We start from the raw sequence: 22027 nt of genomic DNA, 5'->3' as shown, positions 1-22027 counted from the left end.
TTTTTGCTAAAAATTAATTTGATTTGATGGTATAAATTTATTTGTAATTTCAATTTTACTTTTATTAACGAAACAAGTTTTATTAAAAATAATTGTATTAGTTGTGGGAAAATTAACAAAAAATAGAGTTTTACGGAGTTGGGCAAGGCTTTGTAGGGATCCAAGAGGTAAGGATGGGGCAAAAAAAAATTTCTCGTCATGCAGGGCAGAAGCGAAGACCCTATCTTTCAAACACACCCTGCCGCATTATCATCCCTAATTGTCATCTTATGATTGATGTACCTAATTTTGTGTTTAGCAAGTACCATGATAGTCCCATGAAAATTACGAGCTGACACATAGAGATTTAGGTGTGAGAAGAGAATGTGTCCATTGTAGGTTTGTTGGACTAAAAATAATGGAGTAGCGGGGAGTTAAGGGAGATGAGCTTATATAAGATTTAGTGAAAACACAGTAATTCGAGGAGGAAACGAGATTGAGAGCGTCTCCAATAGCTTCTTTAAAACCAATTTTAGAGAGAAAATACCCAAAAACTCACTCCAACAGCTTCTCCATCTCAATTTTTTAGATTAGAATTGCTATAGTACTTCTCTATGAGTAGAGAACACTGTAATGTTTACTATTCACACTTCAAACATTTTTAGCTATTATAATAATCAGCTATTGAATAAAAAAATATTGAAAAATGTATAATTGTTAAAAAAATAATAAAGAATGAATAAAAAAATAATATTTAAATGAGATGGAGAAAATAATAAAGAAGCTGTTGAAAACTGTATTTCAAAAAATGGGTAAGTAAAAGCTAAATAATACTATTTACTATCCAAACAGTACAAAAATTTAGATAACTTGCGGAAGATTCTTTGAGATAACGAAGTTGATGCCAGCGTGGAATATTCTGCGCCGAAGGAAGGGAATAGAATAATAAAGAAGTCACGTGGCACGTAGGAAAAGGTGAAGATAGCACATGTGGGGGAGGGGGCCACGAAGCGAAGAGAACACAACACGATTCGGGATTTCCGCAAGGGACGGCAGAAGAATATTCCTTCTTCTTTTTTTTCTTTTTTTTTTTTACACTAAAACTTAAAACCCACTACTACTAAAAACTAAAAGTCAAAAGTCCCAACTCCCTAATAAAGCTGTCCAGATGCTCCTTCCTCTAAATATTATAGTATTTTCTTTTTTCTTTTTTTCCCATTCATTCATTCTAATTAATATATTTTGAAGTACAGTGTTTTGTATACAACAACATTTTGTTGTATGTATGAATATATATAGATATAATAATAATATTATGTTCCTTCAACCAACCATAATTAATGGGAATCTCAACCAAATTTATGAGCATAATAAGTCAGCCTATAATTTTATTTTATTTTTTTTGGGTGACTGCACATCCTCCAATCGACTTTAAAACAAAGCAACGGAGTTACTTAAAACTTAAAATTACTCTTGATAGGCCGTTAGAAATATGGCAGTCACAAGCATATCTCATCAAAAATTGCTAATGATGCAGTATAATTTTTTAGCCTTAGAAAAAAATAAAATAAAGACTAGATTCATTCTCCATAATCTTAAAGAAAGAAGACTTATTAATAGTTGAGATACGTTGTGTTGGGGAAGGTCACATGTCAATTATTGCTGTAAAAAAAAAAAGGGCCCTTTCTTGGACTTTAACCTACAACTTGACACCAGACCAATAAGGATCAGCGGTTACCGATGCAGTTTTGAGACCTACAAAAGAAACCAACTCAAAGCCCAAAAGGAGGAGAGAGAACATTGAAGGGACCCTAATCTGTATTTTAAAGTTTTAACTATGGTATAGAGGCGGAAATAGCCAAATATCATGTTTTGACAAAATTTGTGACAAACTAGCACTGTTTTGAAAATATTTAGCAATTTATCACTTTTTTAGTACTCAAATTTCACAAAACCGAGTTCTAAATAATACTCGAGTTCAGTGAACTCGAGTTCTTAGATGAGTCGCTAGCGTGGCACTGCTAACCTGGAATTTGTGTAAATAAAAAAGTAATATGGTACTCAATATTACGAAAATCGAATACTTCTTTATAGTACTTGAGCTTAACAAAGTCAAGTACTTTTTTTTTCTACTTTTTTTTTTTGGTACAAAACTTTTACTTATTTCATCTTCAACTGCTTGTGATCGTTGTGTCTACCAAACTAAGTAGAGTGTCTGGACTTGAAAAAGTTCATGTGCAAGTAACTGGAGTTGCAGTTAGCTAAGCACAAAGTAGTCTGATAGTAATATTCACTAAAGGTGCCCAAGAGATGTTAGGAAGCCAGTAAGATGCAAAATGGTCCTTACCTTGGATAACACCTAAACAAAGGACCAGATGGCAGAGGTCTCATTCAGTCTTCATATTTTCCTTCTTTTCTTCCTTTCACACTCTTGACATCAAATCACAATAAATGCAACTCACTTGCCTTGACTTTGCTTTAGCCCCTTTCTTTTTCTTCTTTTCTTTTGTGGCTTGTCCAACCACCCCTTTAATGAGGTGTTTTATCAAGTGTGGGTTCGAACCATGGTGCTATGATGCACCCAACATGGTGGACACAACAATCACAAGCAGTTGAAGATGAAATAAGTAAAAGTTTTGATCGAATCAAAAAGTAGGAAAAAAAAGAAAAAGAAATACAAGGTACTCGACTTTGTTAAGCTCAAGTACTATAAAGAAGTACTCGATTTCTGCAATTTTAAGTACCACATTGTCTTTTAATTCCTCAAATTCCAAGTCAGCAGTGTCACGCTGGTGACTCACGTAGGACTCGAGTTCACTAAACTCAAGTACTATTTAGAACTTGATTTTGTGAAACTCAAGTACTAAAAAAGTGGTAGATTGCTAAATATTTCCGAAACAGTGCTAGTTTGCCACAAATATTGGTATTTAGCTATTTTCACCATGGTATGGAATGATGAATAGGACAATACACTTAGTTATAACTGAGAGTCAAAATAATTTGTATCAGCAGTGAGTGAAAATAGAAGAACATAAATCCAAAAATAAGTCAACATTTTACACGTCCCACAATAAATCCTATATGCGATGGTACAGCTTTTATGGTTAATTCCATACATCTTCCATTAGTAAAATCTCAACAAGTAATAAAACTCAGTATTGACAAAAAAGGTATATCCAGCAATAGTAAAATTAAAATTAATATAAGTTTTTCCCTAATGATTATGAATTTAAAGGGCTAACTGAAACGTAGTTGCGTGAGAGTGTGGCCAATTTTGTGAAGAGAAAGAGAGTCTATAGTCTATAGACACAAAAAATTTAATAGCAAATATGACAATGGTTGATACGCTATGTTGATATCGTACTTTGTTTGCCTTCAACTTGCGTGTCAAACTCCAAAAATTCCACACACACAAAAAAAAAAAAAAAAAAAAAAAAGTGTCAAACTCCAAAAATTCCACACACAAAAAAAAAAAAAAAAAAAAAAAAAATCATTTTCTTACCAAGGGACCATGGGAACATCTGGATCACCATGGTTTATCTTGTTTGGGCATCAAAGCACTTAATGTGCCACTTTATGTCAAAATGTCCAAAATAACCATAGTCAACCGATTGTTGACCAAATGTCAAAATTGGTCAAAACTTCACCAAAAATGCGTTTTTATATCAAATCCAATGTAATGATTTTTTTGTCAACTTTGACCTAGGGTTGACTTTTTGTGGTGACCAAGGGTTGGCTTTTAACCAACCGTTTGATTGGTATGAAACCAATATCATTGAGAAGAGTATTGAATTCCCTTTAAAATGGCTACTCACGGGTCGAAATCAAAGTTGAAACAGTTGAGATATCATAAAAATAGTGTCAAGCACATCAGCTCGTTTCTAGGGCCCATAACTCTTTGGTCTGCCAACCAATTTTCAAAAAATCAAATGATTTGGAAACTAGACATTCATATCTTTTTAGTAACACTAGAATCAAGTCAATCGAAGTTCGTGTGGGTTCGCACCCATTCATATACACGAAACCTCAAGACCCACTTTTAATAGCTTTGCTTGTTGGCACGTGTGCCGTCCATAATTCAATTCAATGGATCTACAAACACAATCCAAACCTTCATCTATTACATATGTCTCTTTGTTTGTTTGTTAGCATGATTCCTCCTTATTTCTTTGCTTGTTTGCATGTTTCCATTTCTTTGTTTGTTTGGTGTTCTTGTGTGTTTGTTTGCATGTGGCAGATGGAGCATGCACCCTACTTCCAAGAGGCAAGCAAAAGGGCATTGATTAGTAAATTTTAGGAGTTTAGCCCCTCCAAAAGGTCCATCCTTTCCTTAGCCTTCCTTTAGAACCATCTCTAGTTGCTTTCCTAGATTAGTTTTCTTTTTTGTACCTCACTTTAGGCCACACCTTATGGGTGTGGATATGTCTACATTTCATTTACCTTGCTTTGAGCCACACCTTCTACGTGTGGATATGTATACATTTCCGCATTGTGTGATGAAAATATACTATGCATGCTATATGTTGTAAAGGTGATCATGCATTTAGGATGATGGACATTGATAGGCTAAGAATGTATTGACCCCTTTGGTAACTTAATCAATTTAATTAGTCAAGTCAAATTAATTAGATTCAATTACATGCACTAAGCGTGGTAGCACAAACAAATCACCAAATAACTAAATGCAGTAGAAATTAAATTTGACACGGGTGATTTGTTTTCGAATGGAGAAAATCATCAAGGCAAAACCCCACCAGGTGAATTTAAGGTCACCACTCCCGAGAATCCACTATTATCAAAACAAGCGGTTACAAGTAAAAAGAATCCCAATACCTAATACCAACCTACAGTTGAACCCTTACCCCAATACCTAATTGGACTTGCAATGTAGTGACAATCTCTCCTTTCAATGCACAGCTCTAAGTACGTGACTAATCAATCGATGCACAGATCCAAGTACGTGACTGACACACCAACTTGAGAAAGATATTGGCTACAAAGTTCTTCATTTCATCCAAACGATGAAGATAAAGAAGCTTCTTGGTTACAAAACCCTTGGCGCAAAGACGCAGCAACTTCTACAAAGAATATGATGAACTAGGAAAATTTTTTGTCTCCAGTCACAATATGCGTGCAACAACAATTTCAACAACCTTTGCATCACCTTTGACAGCCCTTAAAATAATCCTTATATATGTCTAGGGTTGTGAGAAAAGGAACTCTACATAAATAAATTTGGATATGCATGAAAATAGATCTGGAAATTTGAATTTAGTAATTCTCGATAGATATTGTTTCTGTCAAGCAGCTATTGAGTATTAGCATTAAACCTCGATAGATATTATTTGTCGAGCTATCCGTCGAGTTTTAATAAACAGCACTTCTTCACTTGTTTCTTGCACAGACTTGTATGGCTTCAATACTAGACTTGAACTCTTGTTCCTTGAAGTACTAAACACATCCTAAATCTACCTAATTATAAGTAAAGTGCATTTTTTCAAAGGATTAGCCAATTTATAATAACATATGTTCTAACAAGTTCCACATATGTCCTAACAGACATCAGCAATTAGATAATAACCTCTCTCTAATCATGAATGTTTCTTGACCTTGGATTGTGGTATGCATTCAACGCTTAGTGTTGTAGATTCATATTCATACTTTATTGGGTGTATGATGTACCACGTGTGTGATTACCCATATCCATGTCAGCTACTGACATGTGGTTTCACTGTGTATACGACGTGCACCACGTGCTTTGTATTTAGGTGCACCTCGGTGTGCCTTTGACCGAATATATTGGTGCACATAGTGTACACTAATGTGAAATCCTGCATGTGCGTTAAGGTGCACCGAATGTGAAACTCTATCGGATTTTCGCTATGAAAATAGTGCAACTTCTTGCTATATTTTCACTACAAAAGCTTTGTGAGGATTACGTTGTGTGTGCCACGACGCACCTAATATGAAATTCTGCTGGATTTTTGCCTCGAAAATAAAATGAAATGCCGCTGGATTTTCATCACAAAAATTTAATAGAATTTCCAATGTGCTAGCAAAACATTGGTGAAGGCCACACACATTTTCCAAATCAAACCTCAAAAGCCCAAATTCATTAAGCGTCAAAAGTTACACTTAATAGCTTGATTTTATATGTCAATGACCAAAAATTAAGATTTTACCAAAACAAAAGACTATCTCACAACAAGTGTTGTGGGGTTTCTAACAACTTCCATAACCAGACGTCTGAATCCAAGAATCAAGATTATTTATCATCCATTTAGATAAGGAAAATTTTACCTTTTCTTAACCTATGATTGATAATAAAATCAAATAGAGTTAAGTGACCAATCATACCTAGGAAAACCCAATGGTTAGTGGTGACTTCTAAACTATAATAAAAAAATGGTTCACTGTCATAATTTACACCCACCATACATCATTCTCAAAAAGGGAAGAGAGGAGGGATGCATGTTCCCGTTTCCCTTCCGCCCTATCCACATGTGTGGAGAGCACGCATTGCCATTTAGGGCAGTCATAGCGAAAATGCCGACCTTTATTTTAGGACCTCTAAATATGCCATGTCCAATTTTTTGAGCGACAGTGCTAACCTTTTTTTCGGTTAGGACCTCTAAATATGCCATGTGCAATTGTTTAAGCGAAAGTGCTAACCTTTTGTTCGGTCAAAAATCATTGCCTGTAATTTGCTGAGAGGCATTTTCGTCCAAAATTCGACCAACTTTTTTATTCGCAAAATAACGTTGCCATATTTTTTTTTATTTTTTTTTAGGACCTCTACTCTTTGTTAGGTAACTTTTTATGTGGAATAAGTGGTGCTAAAATGGATTATAGGCAACTTTTTATGTAGGGTAAGTGATGCTAAAATGAATTAGATTTGGTGTGGCTGTTTCTAGATCCTAAGATTTTTTTATTTGCAAGGTTTCATCTATTAAAAGTGGGAGAGGATGAGAGGGCTTTTTTTTCCTCTTTTTTTTTTTTTTTTTTTTTTTATATGTTCTAACAAGTTCCACATATGTCCTAACAGACATCAGCAATTAGATAATAACCTCTCTCTAATCATGAATGTTTCTTGACCTTGGATTGTGGTATGCATTCAACGCTTAGTGTTGTAGATTCATATTCATACTTTATTGGGTGTATGATGTACCACGTGTGTGATTACCCATATCCATGTCAGCTACTGACATGTGGTTTCACTGTGTATACGACGTGCACCACGTGCTTTGTATTTAGGTGCACCTCGGTGTGCCTTTGACCGAATATATTGGTGCACATAGTGTACACTAATGTGAAATCCTGCAAGTGCGTTAAGGTGCACCGAATGTGAAACTCTATCGGATTTTCGCTATGAAAATAGTGCAACTTCTTGCTATATTTTCACTACAAAAGCTTTGTGAGGATTACGTTGTGTGTGCCACGACGCACCTAATATGAAATTCTGCTGGATTTTTGCCTCGAAAATAAAATGAAATGCCGCTGGATTTTCATCACAAAAATTTAATAGAATTTCCAATGTGCTAGCAAAACATTGGTGAAGGCCACACACATTTTCCAAATCAAACCTCAAAAGCCCAAATTCATTAAGCGTCAAAAGTTACACTTAATAGCTTGATTTTATATGTCAGTGACCAAAAATTAAGATTTTACCAAAACAAAAGACTATCTCACAACAAGTGTTGTGGGGTTTCTAACAACTTCCGTAACCAGACGTCTGAATAAGAATCAAGATTATTTATCATCCATTTAGATAAGGAAAATTTTACCTTTTCTTAACCTATGATTGATAATAAAATTAAATAGAGTTAAGTGACCAATCATACCTAGGAAAACCCAATGGTTAGTGGTGACTTCTAAACTATAATAAAAAAATGGTTCACTGTCATAATTTACACCCACCATACATCATTCTCAAAAAGGGAAGAGAGGAGGGATGCATGTTCCCGTTTCCCTTCCGCCCTATCCACATGTGTGGAGAGCACGCATTGCCATTTAGGGCAGTCATAGCGAAAATGCCGACCTTTATTTTAGGACCTCTAAATATGCAATGTCCAATTTTTTGAGCGACAGTGCTAACCTTTTTTTCGGTTAGGACCTCTAATTATGCCATGTGCAATTTTTTAAGCGAAAGTGCTAACCTTTTGTTCGGTCAAAAATCATTGCCTGTAATTTGCTGAGAGGCATTTTCGCCCAAAATTCGACCAACTTTTTTATTCGCAAAATAACGTTGCCATATTTTTTTTTATTTTTTTTTAGGACCTCTACTCTTTGTTAGGTAACTTTTTATGTGGAATAAGTGGTGCTAAAATGGATTATAGGCAACTTTTTATGTAGGGTAAGTGATGCTAAAATGAATTAGATTTGGTGTGGCTGTTTCTAGATCCTAAGATTTTTTTATTTGCAAGGTTTCATCTATTAAAAGTGGGAGAGAATGAGAGGGCTTTTTTTTCCTCTTTCTTTCTTTTTTTTTTTTTTTTTCCGTATTACTTAATCAATACTATAGTACACAACTCATTTACAAGCTTACCTACTATTGATAGCGTTAGTGTGAACACAAGAAAGTCCCAAATTCTAAATCAATTACTTATTAAAACCTAGAAGACAGTACAATATCATCGCTACCTTGACAGGCACAGCATTGACGTCAATATATTAACTATTCGTCAAACTTATGACCATTAAAGACCTATATATTTATTCTGGAGATCTATACCTGGGACTAAAGATGACAAAATAAAATACACAGGACATTGTTAGTTTGGGTTTCCAGAAGAAGTGCCACCTTTTGACATTCTCAAGAATTTGGCATAATATGAAAATCATGCAATAGTGAAAGCTAGATTATATTTCGCCAATGGAGGGCTATAAGATTTATCCCACAGCTGTTAGTTAATGGCAAAAAGTTCAAGAGTTTATAAACAGTTCTGCTACACATTAGCAATTTTATAAATTCTTTGACAGCTTTGACATAAAATGCACAACTAATATACATCGGTGAAAATTCTCTCATGAATCATTTCGTCATCAGAGACCATGTATTTATGCATTTCTGATTCTTTAAAGCCTCATTTTGTTTTGTGTTCCAGCATCTATCCACTGTTTAATTATTTGGCATATACCAATAGCTTATGCTAGACAACCTTTAAAACCCTTTCTTAGGGAAAATTCATCCAAATTTCTTCCTATGAACACGATTTTGTTAATCCTCTTCTCATTGGGTCCCCAGGTTTTGCCTGGGCAGCCATCCAATGTAGAATGCACCCCCTGAAAAGGTAACAGCACCATAGAAGGTGGAGAAAAATTAGAAAAGAAATGAAAGCCTGCAACACAATTTTTTTATTATAAATATACTCATTTGATAATGAAAGGAATAGTATGGTAAAGGGAATAAGAACCTGAAAAACATAACGTTGGTCAGAATCACTAACAGACAAAATCCCCTTCATTCTGTACAAGTCCTCTCCTTTTTCTTCAATCAGTCTTTCAAGCCAATCATCAAACTGGAATAGTCAACCAATTTTAAGAAGGAAAATTAATTATTAGATTAATCAAAGGTAACCCTAGAGAGAAGCAAATAGTGTTTATATATATATATACACATATATAGCAAATACAACTCATGAATCAATACTGGATTGAACCTTTGACCTTAACCTCCAACTCCTGTTTATGTGAAGGAGGTTCCATTCGATCTAACAAAAGACGAGGAACATGAAAAATATAAGTGTGAGAATGAAGGATCTTCCCTTCACCAGTACGCAGTTGCGAAAATACTTGCTAGTTGCTACATTGACAGACAGCAAATAAGCATGCACCATTGGCCAAAAACAAGTCCAATAGCCTCTTCCAAGGTTTCTTTTTACAGGATAAAAAATTAAAATTTTTTATTTTTATTTTTTAAATTATAGATTTGCCGTGCAAATTTCTATTCCTTGACCATTATAGCAACTACGTATGGTAATTTATTTATGGTGGTCATTAGCTGTTCTCAATTTCCTTAGGAAATTGAGATTTGGGAATAGTTTTTGTTTTTTTGTCTATTTTGAGTTACCAAACAAGTATTTTGTTCTTGAGAATAGAAAATGGTTTTTGAAAACAGAAAAAATTAGGAAAAAAAAAACAGTTGCTAAACATACCCTAAGGCTATGTTTTGTAACAGTTTTTGCTTTTTGTTTTCAAAATTTTGTTTTTGGGAATAGAAAGAAAAAACAATTTCTTGTATTTTTAAAATCAAAAACATGTTTGGCCAGTTGAAATAAAAAAAAAATATAGAAAATTGAGATATCCTTTTGTACACAACTTGTCTCAACTCTAGATAAGTTGTAGCGGAGCTCCTTTGTACACAACTTGTCTCAAGTCTAGATCAAAACTAGAGATATCCTTTGGGTTTGTAAATTTATGGAGGTAAGAAGTTGAAAAGTGAAGTTCCCACATAGATCTATTCAAAATTTGGGAAGGAGAGAGAGAGAGAGTCATGGTTCTCAAGACGTAGTGAAGAAGAAGAAGTCATGGATCTTCCTACCTATAAGGTGATTCTCTTTAGAATCATTGAATAGAGTGCAAGATAAAGAGAAAAAATATCTTGTGTGAGAGAAGAGTGAGAAAAAAAAAATACTAAAATTTGTTATTACTAGGATTTGAACACTAGTGCTAACTCCTTAAAGGGGACGAATTCATTAAAGTAAGTGCATGTTTTCATTGGGTTTTCAAAAATAGAAATTGAAAACAGTCTTTCACACGTTTTCAATTTTCTTCACAAATTGAGTTTTGTGAACAATTTTTGTTTTCTGTTCATTTTGGGTTGCCAAACAAGTTTTCTAGTCTAGAAAATAAAAAACTATTTTTGGAAACAAAAACTAAGGGAAAAAAAAATAGTTACCAAACAAACATACCCTAACTATCTTAGGTTTTATTTTCTTTGGGATCGATTTAGTCATTTATTTAGCTTTTCAGTTTACTAGTCAAACTAGGAGTTTCTAATACTACTAGGCCGGTTTCTAATTCTACTAGGGCAAGAAAGAGTCTTTATATATATTTATGCTCAATGTATTTAAAGGAGATAAAGCTGATTAATAAAATTATTGAGTTTTTGAGCATTGAGACATGTTAGCCTCTGCGTGATGTTTCCATTATTTCCCTTCTCTCTCTTTTCTTCTTCTTCTTCTCTTTCTTATGGTATTGTCCACAGGTACTGTTGTTCATACAGCCCCTAAAGACCATAAAGACCGCTCTGTTTTCTCCCTTACAACCCCACTTCAAACCTTTTCTTTTACCTATCAAAACCCTAAATGGCCATATGCTTTCTTCAACCAAATAACCATCAAATAACTCATCAAACCACCTTTTAATTCCTAACATAACCCTATAACCCTTTCTTCAACAATTATAAACCTTAGATCCACAAATTCTCTTGACATATTTGCCCTATGTCAAGAGAGGAGTGGAAGAACTTTATCAAGGTTTTATGTTTAAGTAGTTGGTACAGCTGAAGCAAAAAGTTGCTGTACAGTGCAGAGATAAGACCAATATACTTGCTTAAACCAGTGTTGTAATTTGCAGTTAGCAAACACATTTTAACACTTGAGATAGAGAGAGTTTTACTGCTGGATCTAATATGAGTAGAGATAGATAGTTCTTTTCTCCTTATATTCCCACTGTGTTAATTTGGGTGTGCTGGGGTCAGTATGCCCCACAGCCATTTTATTCTCTTGTTATTTATATATTGAGATAGAAAGCCCTCTTTGCTCTCTCTCTCTCTCTCTCTCTCTCTCTCTCTCTCTATCTCTATATATATATATATATGACTCTCAGCATCCCAATAGGAACCATATTTCTTTTGGGTAGGCTGACTTCATTTTGCTTGTCCCATGCAAAAATTAGGCCCAGCCTGATTGGTAGGCTACCTTACATTATACTGGTTGAGCGGGCATTACACCCATATGTGTGATTGTTCCTCATAGGCCCACCCTAGCGAACTAACCGTATTATCCGTATTACTATCCAAGTGGACCATTGGTGATAGGATATTGATTCAGTTAAAACCCATGCAAATTGACATTTGTACATTGCATATCAACAGAATTATTGAAATAACACTAATCATTAGATGATTCCAAGAAGTTAGATAGGTAAGCCTTAAACATATTCATCCAGACAATTAGGGAAATTAACTAATGACTCCGGCAGTTAGGCAGTCTATCAAGCAACTTATATGCAGAATGGCAAAACAAGGATTTGTGTAGCACCTTTACACATTAAATATTGCAACTAACTTCTACAAAGAACGTTCTTTTGTGTGCGTGTGTTGTACGTGTTTTTTGGGGGGGGGGGGTGTTGTGTGGTGGGGAGGAGGGAGTTGGGTTATAATTCATATTCAACTAGTTTGCCATCATTTCTTATTTTAATTATTCCTCAACAGCTTAGAGGTATAAAATTCAAGTCAATGGCTTTCAGAAGACTTCGGGTTTGTATAGAAACAGCAAAGTGACATAAATAAACATGAAAAACCAAAAGAAAAGAAAAAAAAAATTACCTCATCAAGATCAATAGTTCCTTCAGAAACTATACTGATACTAGAGACAGCAGAATCATGAGCATGATCGTGGTGATGCCCTGCGTGGTGTCCTGCAACATCCACCCAAAATGATGAAATGTATTAAAACTAATTCAGAGGAAAATATTTTTGAGTCACTTTGGAGAGAAAAAAGATCATGGTAAAAAGTGAAGTCCAGCATGAAAAAGGAATATGAATAATATAATGAAACAATAAAAGAACTACAATGAAGAAAATCATATTTTAAAATCTAAAACCACCAACGATACGTCTTCATCCACAATCCCCAATCCCAATCAGCCTCTTCTCATAACTATCCTATTTTTTTTTTCCAACTGTGTTTAATGTTTCATATATCAAACAGTTAAAGCTGTGGGCCCCAACAAAGGAGAAAGTAAAGGAATCTTATATGACTAAAATTGATTTTAATTAATTATCAATATGAAATAGTCTGGTTAAATTATTTATAAATTTTTTGCAGCTTTTGATATTTTTTTCGTCTTTTAATTGTCTAAATTTTCAATTTTCAGACTAGGCTTTCCCAAAAATTTGGCCTAGCTTAGGAGAAAAGTTAATTGTTATTGAAATCAAGAGATCTCTGGGTTTATGTAGAATGTCATGCAACTGCTTGAACATACTCTCTGCTAGTAGCAAACTGATTTTAAAGAGTTAATTCCGAAACTCTAATAAATAGTCAAAGAAGATAATCCATGTTCTTCCTATTGACTTTAGTCAAGACAGTAAACAAGTAATCATAGACTCCGATATCAGAAGCTTCTTATGATAAATGAGGCTCCAGATTGGCCTCACCATCCGGATAATGTACCATTCAACTTTCTCAATATCTGTGTATACAATTTTTTATTTTTTTTTTAAATATGGACCTTAACACTAGAAACTAGATTTTTGTCCAAACATCATCCAGATGAGAAAATAGGAACCAAAACACATAAAACAAACCAAAATACTGCCGAGCATAGTCATGCATGCTTGTTACCAAGTGGGGCATTAAAGTGGTTTAATTTGAGTGGAAATTCCTGAGGTTTACATGCAAAGGACACGGCTGTTATGGTTTGTCCAGGTAAAGCACATCCACTATGGATGGGTAGACATGCTATCTTTGAATTTAAAATTTGATTGAACTGCATGGACAGCCCCTCACATGGAAGGCACTCACCCATGGGTTTAAAGTGCAACCCCATCCACCATGGGTGGGTAGCCAATTTTGATCATAAAACTGGTCTTGCATCAAAAACCAAAATACAACAAAAGAAAGTAGAACTTGTCTCTTTGAAGATGTCTAAAGAAAGAAATTAGAACTAAATGCTAATGGATAATCTAACAAAACCTGTCATGTGACATTTTACAACCACCATACAGCTCATCATCCTAATTACAACTGATCGATGATGCCATTATGTACTAAAAGTAGAAACAACCATTTGCAATCTAATATATGAAATTAATTACAAGTTCCCAAGCAAGGTAAAGAAATAAAATTATAATTGAAAATTTTAAAAAACAAAATTAGGCTATGAGTTTAAACTAGGGGCAAAACAGTAATGTCATTGTACTTCTTTATATATAAATAATATTTTATGTGTTAGGGTTGACATATCAAACCCTAAACACTTTCATCTTAACAACACTTATTATTAAGGAAAACTGAAGAAAGGAAAAGGAAAGAAAGTAGGAATGGAAAAGAGAAGATGCTACCATGTCCGGCTTCATGTTGATGAGTCACAGAACAGGAAGTATCTAGGTGAGCTTCAGAGTCAAATCTGCAAAATGAAGGCATTTGACATATCATCAGAGACTAGTTCAAATCATACTGATTGAAATATTAATGTGCATTACAAATTTGGTAGTGCCAAGCAAAAGTTGTGCACATGTGCACAAACACAAAAGGGAAGGTTAAGCACATAAATATTCTCAGCTCAACTAAACCATAAGTCCAATAAAACAGGGGTAGGTTCAATTGCAAAGAAATACTACAAAGAAGAAATAAAATTCAAGAGGAAGACTTTGACATTGCTAGATTACTGGCAGAAACAGTTTAGACAACAACCTTTCAAGATCATATCCTCCCACTCCCAAAACAAAGTCCATGTCAACAGATCCAAATTTAGCTAGCTTAATTTGTGCAAGCCCATTGATATGCTGGCACAAAGAACCAAAAGTGAAAAAGTTGTAAGATAAAAGTAACTCTTAGATAGAAAGGTAATGCATAGAACTCAATGAAACAAAGCAAAAAAAGCTGCAACTAAAAGATGGTACAGATAGAAATGACATATTACCAATCCATGTAGCACCAATTATTAATTTTAACTTCATGACATCAGACCATACTATGAAGTTTATCATGTCCCACATAAAAGGTGTGTTTTTGTGTGTGCGCGCTTTTCTCATCTATAATGACCTTGCACTCCTTTTCTTGATTGATGAGAATGTGATCTTCAAAAAAGTATGCATGATACATCAGTACATCACATGACTCTAATTTCTCCACTGGGGAGCCAACCTAAATTTTTGCTTCCAGTGAATCCTCTACCCACAACCACCCTGCATCTTTTGAACTGGGGCGAGAAGGACCAACCCATCCCAAACAACCTACCACCTGTATCTCTTCTCTCCTACTTCTCAGCCCCTCACTACTTAACAAACTAAACAGAGCATTCATGTCCAACGGAAAAACTTACCTTGATTTTCTTAGTCAGTACCTCCAACTCAGCCTCACCGACTAAATCTATCTGCCAATATGGGAAAAAATCTAATTAATTTGGGCGGCCAAAGTAGCTTTATTCTAGACATACATCTCTTCGCAACAGAAAACTTAGAACCATAGCATTTCAAGGCAACAAATCAAAATTCACCTTGTTGAAAATAATACGGTCAGCATAGGCAACTTGTTCTACCGCCTCATTCACTACAAATCTTGGTTTGACTTCATTCAAATGTTGCATGGCATGCTTCGAGTCAACCAAAGTAACAACTCCATCTAGTTTCAAATAACGTGAAACCAGTTCATCGCTACAGAATGTTTCTATAACAGGAGCTGGCTTAGCAAGGCCTACAAAAAAGATTCCAGGAATTAAAGAGTAGCTTTCAGTACCTGCACTTGACGGAGTTAGTAAACTTCCAGGTTTCACCTCTCTTTTTTTCCCCTAAAATAACATCCATAAAAGACAAACCCAAGGGATAGCATAATCGGCTAAAGACCACGCCTCATAAGTGGAGTCACTAGTTCAAATCACTCCTTCCCCCTCCTGTTGGAGCCAAAATTTACTTTTTAAAAAAATCAATAAATGGCATAACATCATACTAAAGGAATGACAAGAGCTATTCAGCAAATCTTCAAGACCAAGAACAAGAAGCCGTTGAACATGAGGTTTATAAATTCAACAAAGAAAACTGGCGAAGATTTTTTTATATACATATCCTTTCATCTTCTTTTTTATAATAAGTTCTAATTTTCATCTTTTTTCTTCTTTTGATGAAAGATCCACTTGGAATTCATACCAAATGAGACTCAACTTATGCTTCAAGATTGATACCTCTATACTAATCAATCATTTTAGAATTTGAGTAAATACATAAAATAACACCTCCACCCCCCACTGCTTACATAAAAAATGATAATTGGCATTACAAAGGAATTAATGTAAAATACCTGTTGTTTCTATAACAATATGATCAAATTTGTCCCCTTTTTCCTTTACTAACTTCAAAAGCATTTTAACAAGATCTCCTCGCACAGTACAGCATAGACAACCATTATTAACCATGATAATGTCTTCAGATACAGAGGAATGACTAGCAACCAATGATCCATCAATATCCACTTCACCAAACTGCATTGATAGTAATCAGATTACTAATAAAGTACAAGAAAAACCTTAGCACTCTCAGCAAATAATTCTCAGCCCTTTAATAATAAAAAATTTAAAAAAAAAATAAACTCTCTAGTAAGGAGGTAAAAGAACACTAGATATTTGCATGCTCACTTCCTTAACATGAGTCTTCTAACCAAATTACGCTATCTGAGTCTTCTGACATAGGAACTATATGTGACAGACCAGAAGGTCTCCATAGTTAATGCAGGGAGCATAACCAAAATTATTTTGGAATTTATTATTTCAGATTTTTTTTATCTCATGGGACTGGATTATTTTAAAATTTTCATTTTTATTTAGATTTCAAATAGGGATCTATTTTTTTTTTTAGTTTTTTAATTAGGGATAAGATTTCAGATTATTTTTAGTTAAGACTTTCATGGGTCACAGTCTTTTGTAACCCTGGAAGCTCTATACAGATACTCGAGGTGGTTTATTTTTTAAGAATACTATTATTGAATGAGAAATATGTTAATCTCCTTGGTGATGATTCTAAGCAACCCTTAGATAAGGTACGTACCTCGTTTTCTATGACAGCAATACGCTTGCCGTGTTGAGAAGAAAGTATATGATTGAGGAGAGTTGTCTTGCCGGAACCGAGAAAACCAGTGATGACAGTGGCAGGAACCCGGTTATCATCGACATCGAGAGTATTGTAGTTATAGTTGTTAGGATCAATTGATGAGCTCCTGTCACTGGAGTTAGTGGAATGGAAATGAAAAGAGTGAAGAAGGTTTCTGAGGAATCGAGAATTCGAGGAGGAATGTTGGAGTTGGTTGTAAAAAAGGGTTTTAGTTCTTGAAATTAGGAACCTCATTCTGCTACTGCTACTGCTACTGCAACTGGACAATTCCTTCCTTAAACCCTAACTAAACTAAACTAGAGTTTCAAACTAGCAACATTTATACCCTCTACTGTTGGAGGTTTTTTTTCTTTTTGGAAAATTTTTATTTTTTTATTAATTGTAAAAAAAAAAACCCAGGCCCTTAAGGAAAAAAATTTCACTCTTATTACTTGTTATATTTTCATCCCTATATTTTATAATAAAAAATTTTGTGTCTCAAAACTTAAAATGTAACTCATTTCATTGTTCCATACTTCTATCCACTTCAATTTTTTTAAGGGATGAAAAATGATTATTTATTATAATTTAGTGGAAAAACCCGTATAGTTTTAGTTCTATTTTTGCTTATGAAATATCATTCAGGCTTAATTTTGTCCTTTATGGCTTGTTTGGAAGTTTAGAGAGGGAGGAGAGTAGACGGGAGTAGAGGGAAGGGGAGTAGTGGGAAGGAGAGTAGAGGAGAATGATTCACCTCCACCTTATTTGGATGTTTTTAAAATTAATAAGGGGGAATGGATTAATTAGCCCTTCCCCTTGTGTAATTTTGTTAATATAATAAGGGTAAATTAGGTAATTTACTTAATCAATAGTTTATGTACTCTACTCCCCCTCCAAATCTCTCCAATTTTTGAGAATTAAAATTAGGGGGCAAGAGGGAGTCCAAACCCCTCCAAACTCCTCCAAACCCCTCCCCCTCATCCTTTAAAAAACTTCCAAATAAGGTAATTGTATTACTCTCCCTCCCTCTACTCTACTCCCCCTCCTTTTTTAAACATCCAAACATGCCATTAAGCTTATTAAAAGTAGTCAAAGACCTTGTAACTTAATTAGCACATCTTCATGCACAAAATGCTTAGGGTCTAAGGAGTAAAAGAATTTACGGCTTGTTTGGAAGTTTAGAGTGGAAGGAGAGTAGAGGGGAGTAGAGGGAAGGGGAGTAGTGGGGAGGAAAATAGAGGAGAATGATTCACCTCCACCTTATTTGGATGTTTTTAAAATTAGTAAGGGGGAAGGGAGTAATTAGCCCTTCCCCTTGTGTAATTTTGTTAATATAATAAGGGTAAATTAGGTAATTTACTTGGTCAATAGTTTATGTACTTTACTCCCCTTCCAAATCTCTCCAATTTGGGGGAATTAAAATTGGGAGACTAGAGGGAGTCCAAACCCCTCCCCATCATTTTTTAAAAAACTTCCAAATAAGGTAATTGCATTACTCTCCCTCCCTCTACTCTACTCCCCCTCCTTTTTTAAACATCCAAACATGCCATTAAGTTGCAAGGTTAGTATCATATTGCAAATCTTCCCCTTGAAATAATAAGCCACGTGACTCATGTCTCTTACTGAATATGTATGAATCAGATGTGTTGCAGCTAGTGATATATATGTAGAGGATAATATTGGGGCCAACAACTACCTAGAAAGCTAGAGTTTGATTTTCTATATTATATATTATGTGAATTGAGGTGATGAACTTTGATGGAGTGATGTTTTAACGGCTTCAAAATGAGGTTTTTGGCAAAGAAACCTTGTCGATATGGTTGAATGAAGTAAAGGGATGAGTTTTCTATTTAAAAAAATTGGTAAAGAAAATGTCAGAGGAAAATAACCACCTTTATGGTGAGTTTCTCCATGTGATTATTAAAAAAATTCACAAAATTTCTTAGGGAACTTCATTTTTCAATGATAAACCTTGATTCAGCTTAAAAAATACTTAGGAGAAAGAATTTAAGTAATTAACTTTGTGAAAACAAACATTATAACAACAAAAACAACAACTAAACTTTAGTCCCAAAAATTTAGAGTTCATTGTGGATCATCAACAAAAGCTCGGTCACATTTTTTCTTCTACATCATTCCATTGAACCAAAGAATTAATTTTAATAATTAAACTTCTAATTATCTTGTAAGATATATCAAATGCAAGTATGCATGGGGATGGCAATGGGGTGGGGCAGATCCAAAGGATAGGGTTTTCGCCCCTACTCCGCATGGTTTTGTCTTACTCTATCTCCGCCCCTTGGGGCCCCGTGAAGCCCTGCTCTATCCCGTAAAACTCTACTTCTTGTTAATTTTCCCACAACTATTACAATGATTTTTAATAAAACTTGTTTCATTAATAAAAATATACTTAAAATTACAAATAAATTTATCCCTTCAAATCAAACTAATTTTTAGCAAAAATTGAATAATATTATTAAAGTGTTTAACATGACAATATCACAATAAAAACAAAAATCTCATAAAACAAAATCAATGATTCAATAGGATATAAATTTGTTTATAATAAAGACATTTGAAAATGTTAAAATTGGTACCTCATTTCCAACCCTGCCAGAGAAAAAAAAAAGAGTCAAAAAGCATTGTTGGGTAAAATAAAATAAGCTAATGATATGTTTGTTTAAATAGTAGGGTTTTAAGGTATGAAAAAATTACATTTTAACCCTCATCAATGCGGGGCGGGGCGGGGCGAGTTGGCTCTAAAATGTTTAAACCCATTCCCGCTCTGCCCCATGGTGAAGGGCTAAAATCTCGCCCTTCGTGTGGGGTGAAGTGAGGAGGGGCGGGGCAAAATTTCCATTCCTATGCATGCTCACCATCTTTTTTGAGCTAAGCCGAATAGGTGTTTACATTATGTACACATATAGCCTAATCTAAGTGTATGTGTGAAATTCCCTTCTAAAAACTTGTACTTCAGTCCTTCCCCTCCGCCCCACAAGAGCTTGTAATTGTAGAGTGATCATCACGCCAACTCGCCAAGGGTGCGCGTTGGTAGTAAATAATAATAATAATAATCATAATAAAACCCTAACAGCACAAAGATGGATGATTAAGCTTAGTCCCATATCAATAGCTTGAGTGACGTTAAAAACTTGTAGTCAAATCCTATGATTCATGGGTTTGCATGAGTTGTTGAGTAGTCCCCTCCCAATTTAAAATTCTCCTTGTTTGTAGTTTCCAACCGTGAATTACATTATAACTTCACCGCAATAATCTCCAACTGTTTCACATTATATTTAACTTCAATTTTTCTCAGTCCCGAATTTGCCACCATACTGCTTTTCCTCCTAGAAGTCTTCGAACTCTCACCTTAATCGTTAGTTGGAGAACCACCATTGTGATATCACTAGTTGTATGGATTATATTGGAATAGATTGTTAATGTGTGTTGTGCAAGTGCTTATTGAGTTCCTTATCCTGTTTACTAGATGTATCTTGAGTTTATAAGTTATTATACGATTGACCTAGTTGATTCTTAACCAGTCCTTTTGGGATGTAAGCTCAAATATGCCTAGCGTTTTACTTAAGCCATTACAAATGGTATCAAAGCAAACTGGACAACATCATATGGCTTTGAGGGAGGCACTACAATACAACAAGCATTGACAAAAACGTTAGAAATTAAAGCAGACAAGATTGTAATACCCCAAATTGTACAAATTTCATTGGTTTAGATTGTTTGAGTGTGTTGTGCGGGCATGTTTTGAGTCTCATATCAGGTGGTTTTTAGTTTTACTAATTAGATTTTGGGTTTATAATTGATTAAGAGAAGCTCAATTGCTATTAAGGCTTCCTCAATTTGTTTAGAACCATCACCAATGATTGAGTCTTCGGCTCCATCAAAACAGGCCCAATTTTGTACTCCAGCATTGCTTACAATATGTGGGGGCTTTTAACATTGGTAAGGCTAGCTCGCAACCATGCACCAAACTGGAATTCAGTCGAGGAATGAGGACCTTAGTTTGAATGCGCATTCCCCTTGGACTGAAACTCCACACAAGCTGCTTATTCACCAAATTGCGTGTTTCTTTCCCGGAGTAGAGGCTTGGTACTGTTAAAAGCGATATTAACTCGACAATATCATCCCAACCAATGCCATCTATCATAATATTCACAAGACACCAATCTTGATTCCCATCTCCTTTATAGTTTATAATGCACTTTAGAGGTCGGTTATAAACACAAACAAAAAGAGACCCTAGTGAAATGGACTTCAAAAGGACGAGTGTCTTCACTGTAGGCTTACAAAAGCAAGAAATGGTCATCAAACGTTCACTACCATCGTTGAGATCACTCATTCCATGTCTTCATTACCACTGAAAGCAAATAAATGAATTGTCACCAACTTCATATGCAAACGTTCCTCATCTTGGCTTCCACATCATCTTCATTGAATATTTAAGTCCTCCAAATTGAAATGAGAATCCGTAAGCTACTTACTCGTTTGTCTCTAAACCATCAAAATGATCAACATTACACTCCACCGCATCCTCCTTGTTAGGAGATAGTCGTAATCTTTTTCCAATGATCTTCCACCAAATCAGAATCCATACCGAAGTCTCAAGAATAATAGAAACAATTATCAACAAACTAATCACAAAAACTAGAGAACAAACTTATCTGTTCCCCACAAGAACAGAGCAGGAACAGAATTACCCAAACTCTCATAGAGACAACTGACATGCAAGGTTAATTATAAAAATTCCCTCTTTACCATTCCATTCACTCTCACAAATCCCAAATAGGAAATCTACGAAATATCGTTAAAAATCCAATTTATTCCAGTTGCTCCACCTCCCCCCAAAAAATAAACTGTTGAGATAAACAACTCTAAATATTCTAGAACAAATGCAGGCCAAAATAAAGATCTGCTTGAATATTGCTTATTTCGCTAAAAACTGAAAACTTATTACTGGAAACATTGTAGCAAAATAATTTTTAAAAGACAAAACATCGTTGCTGC

At 34.7% G+C, this 22027-nt stretch overlaps 1 protein-coding gene across 1 annotated transcript; it reads right to left on the bottom strand.

Annotated features, from left to right (window-relative positions):
- Positions 1-8824: 8824 nt before the first annotated feature.
- LOC112001501 (uncharacterized) lies at positions 8825-17326 on the bottom strand. Its single transcript, XM_024033665.2, has 9 exons — positions 16964-17326; positions 16221-16401; positions 15424-15620; positions 15250-15300; positions 14619-14710; positions 14267-14331; positions 12530-12621; positions 9393-9497; positions 8825-9261 (listed from the first exon to the last, which is right to left on the bottom strand). The coding sequence occupies exons 1-9, from the start codon at positions 17258-17260 to the stop codon at positions 9124-9126; spliced, it is 1218 nt and encodes a 405-aa protein (XP_023889433.1). The 5' UTR covers positions 17261-17326; the 3' UTR covers positions 8825-9123.
- Between the last annotated feature and the right edge of the window lie 4701 nt (positions 17327-22027).

Source organism: Quercus suber, unplaced genomic scaffold, assembly GCF_002906115.3.
Source record: "Quercus suber isolate HL8 unplaced genomic scaffold, Cork oak 2.0 scaffold_186, whole genome shotgun sequence".
Taxonomy (NCBI): domain Eukaryota; kingdom Viridiplantae; phylum Streptophyta; class Magnoliopsida; order Fagales; family Fagaceae; genus Quercus; species Quercus suber.
The sequence above is the reverse complement of the archived record's forward strand: the minus strand, read 5'-3'. Positions and strand labels throughout refer to the sequence as shown.

What these genes read in the sequence shown, in the direction of transcription:
- LOC112001501 (XM_024033665.2), bottom strand. Translation starts at nt 17,260, where the DNA reads ATGAGGTTCCTAATTTCAAGAACTAAAACCCTTTTTTACAACCAACTC. An exon ending in TTGCTGTCATAGAAAACGAG is followed by an intron (nt 16,402 to 16,963) that starts GTACGTACCTTA and finishes CTATCAATGCAG; the next exon opens with TTTGGTGAAGTGGATATTGA. An exon ending in ACCAACGTTATGTTTTTCAG is followed by an intron (nt 9,262 to 9,392) that starts GTTCTTATTCCC and finishes TTACCTTTTCAG; the next exon opens with GGGGTGCATTCTACATTGGA.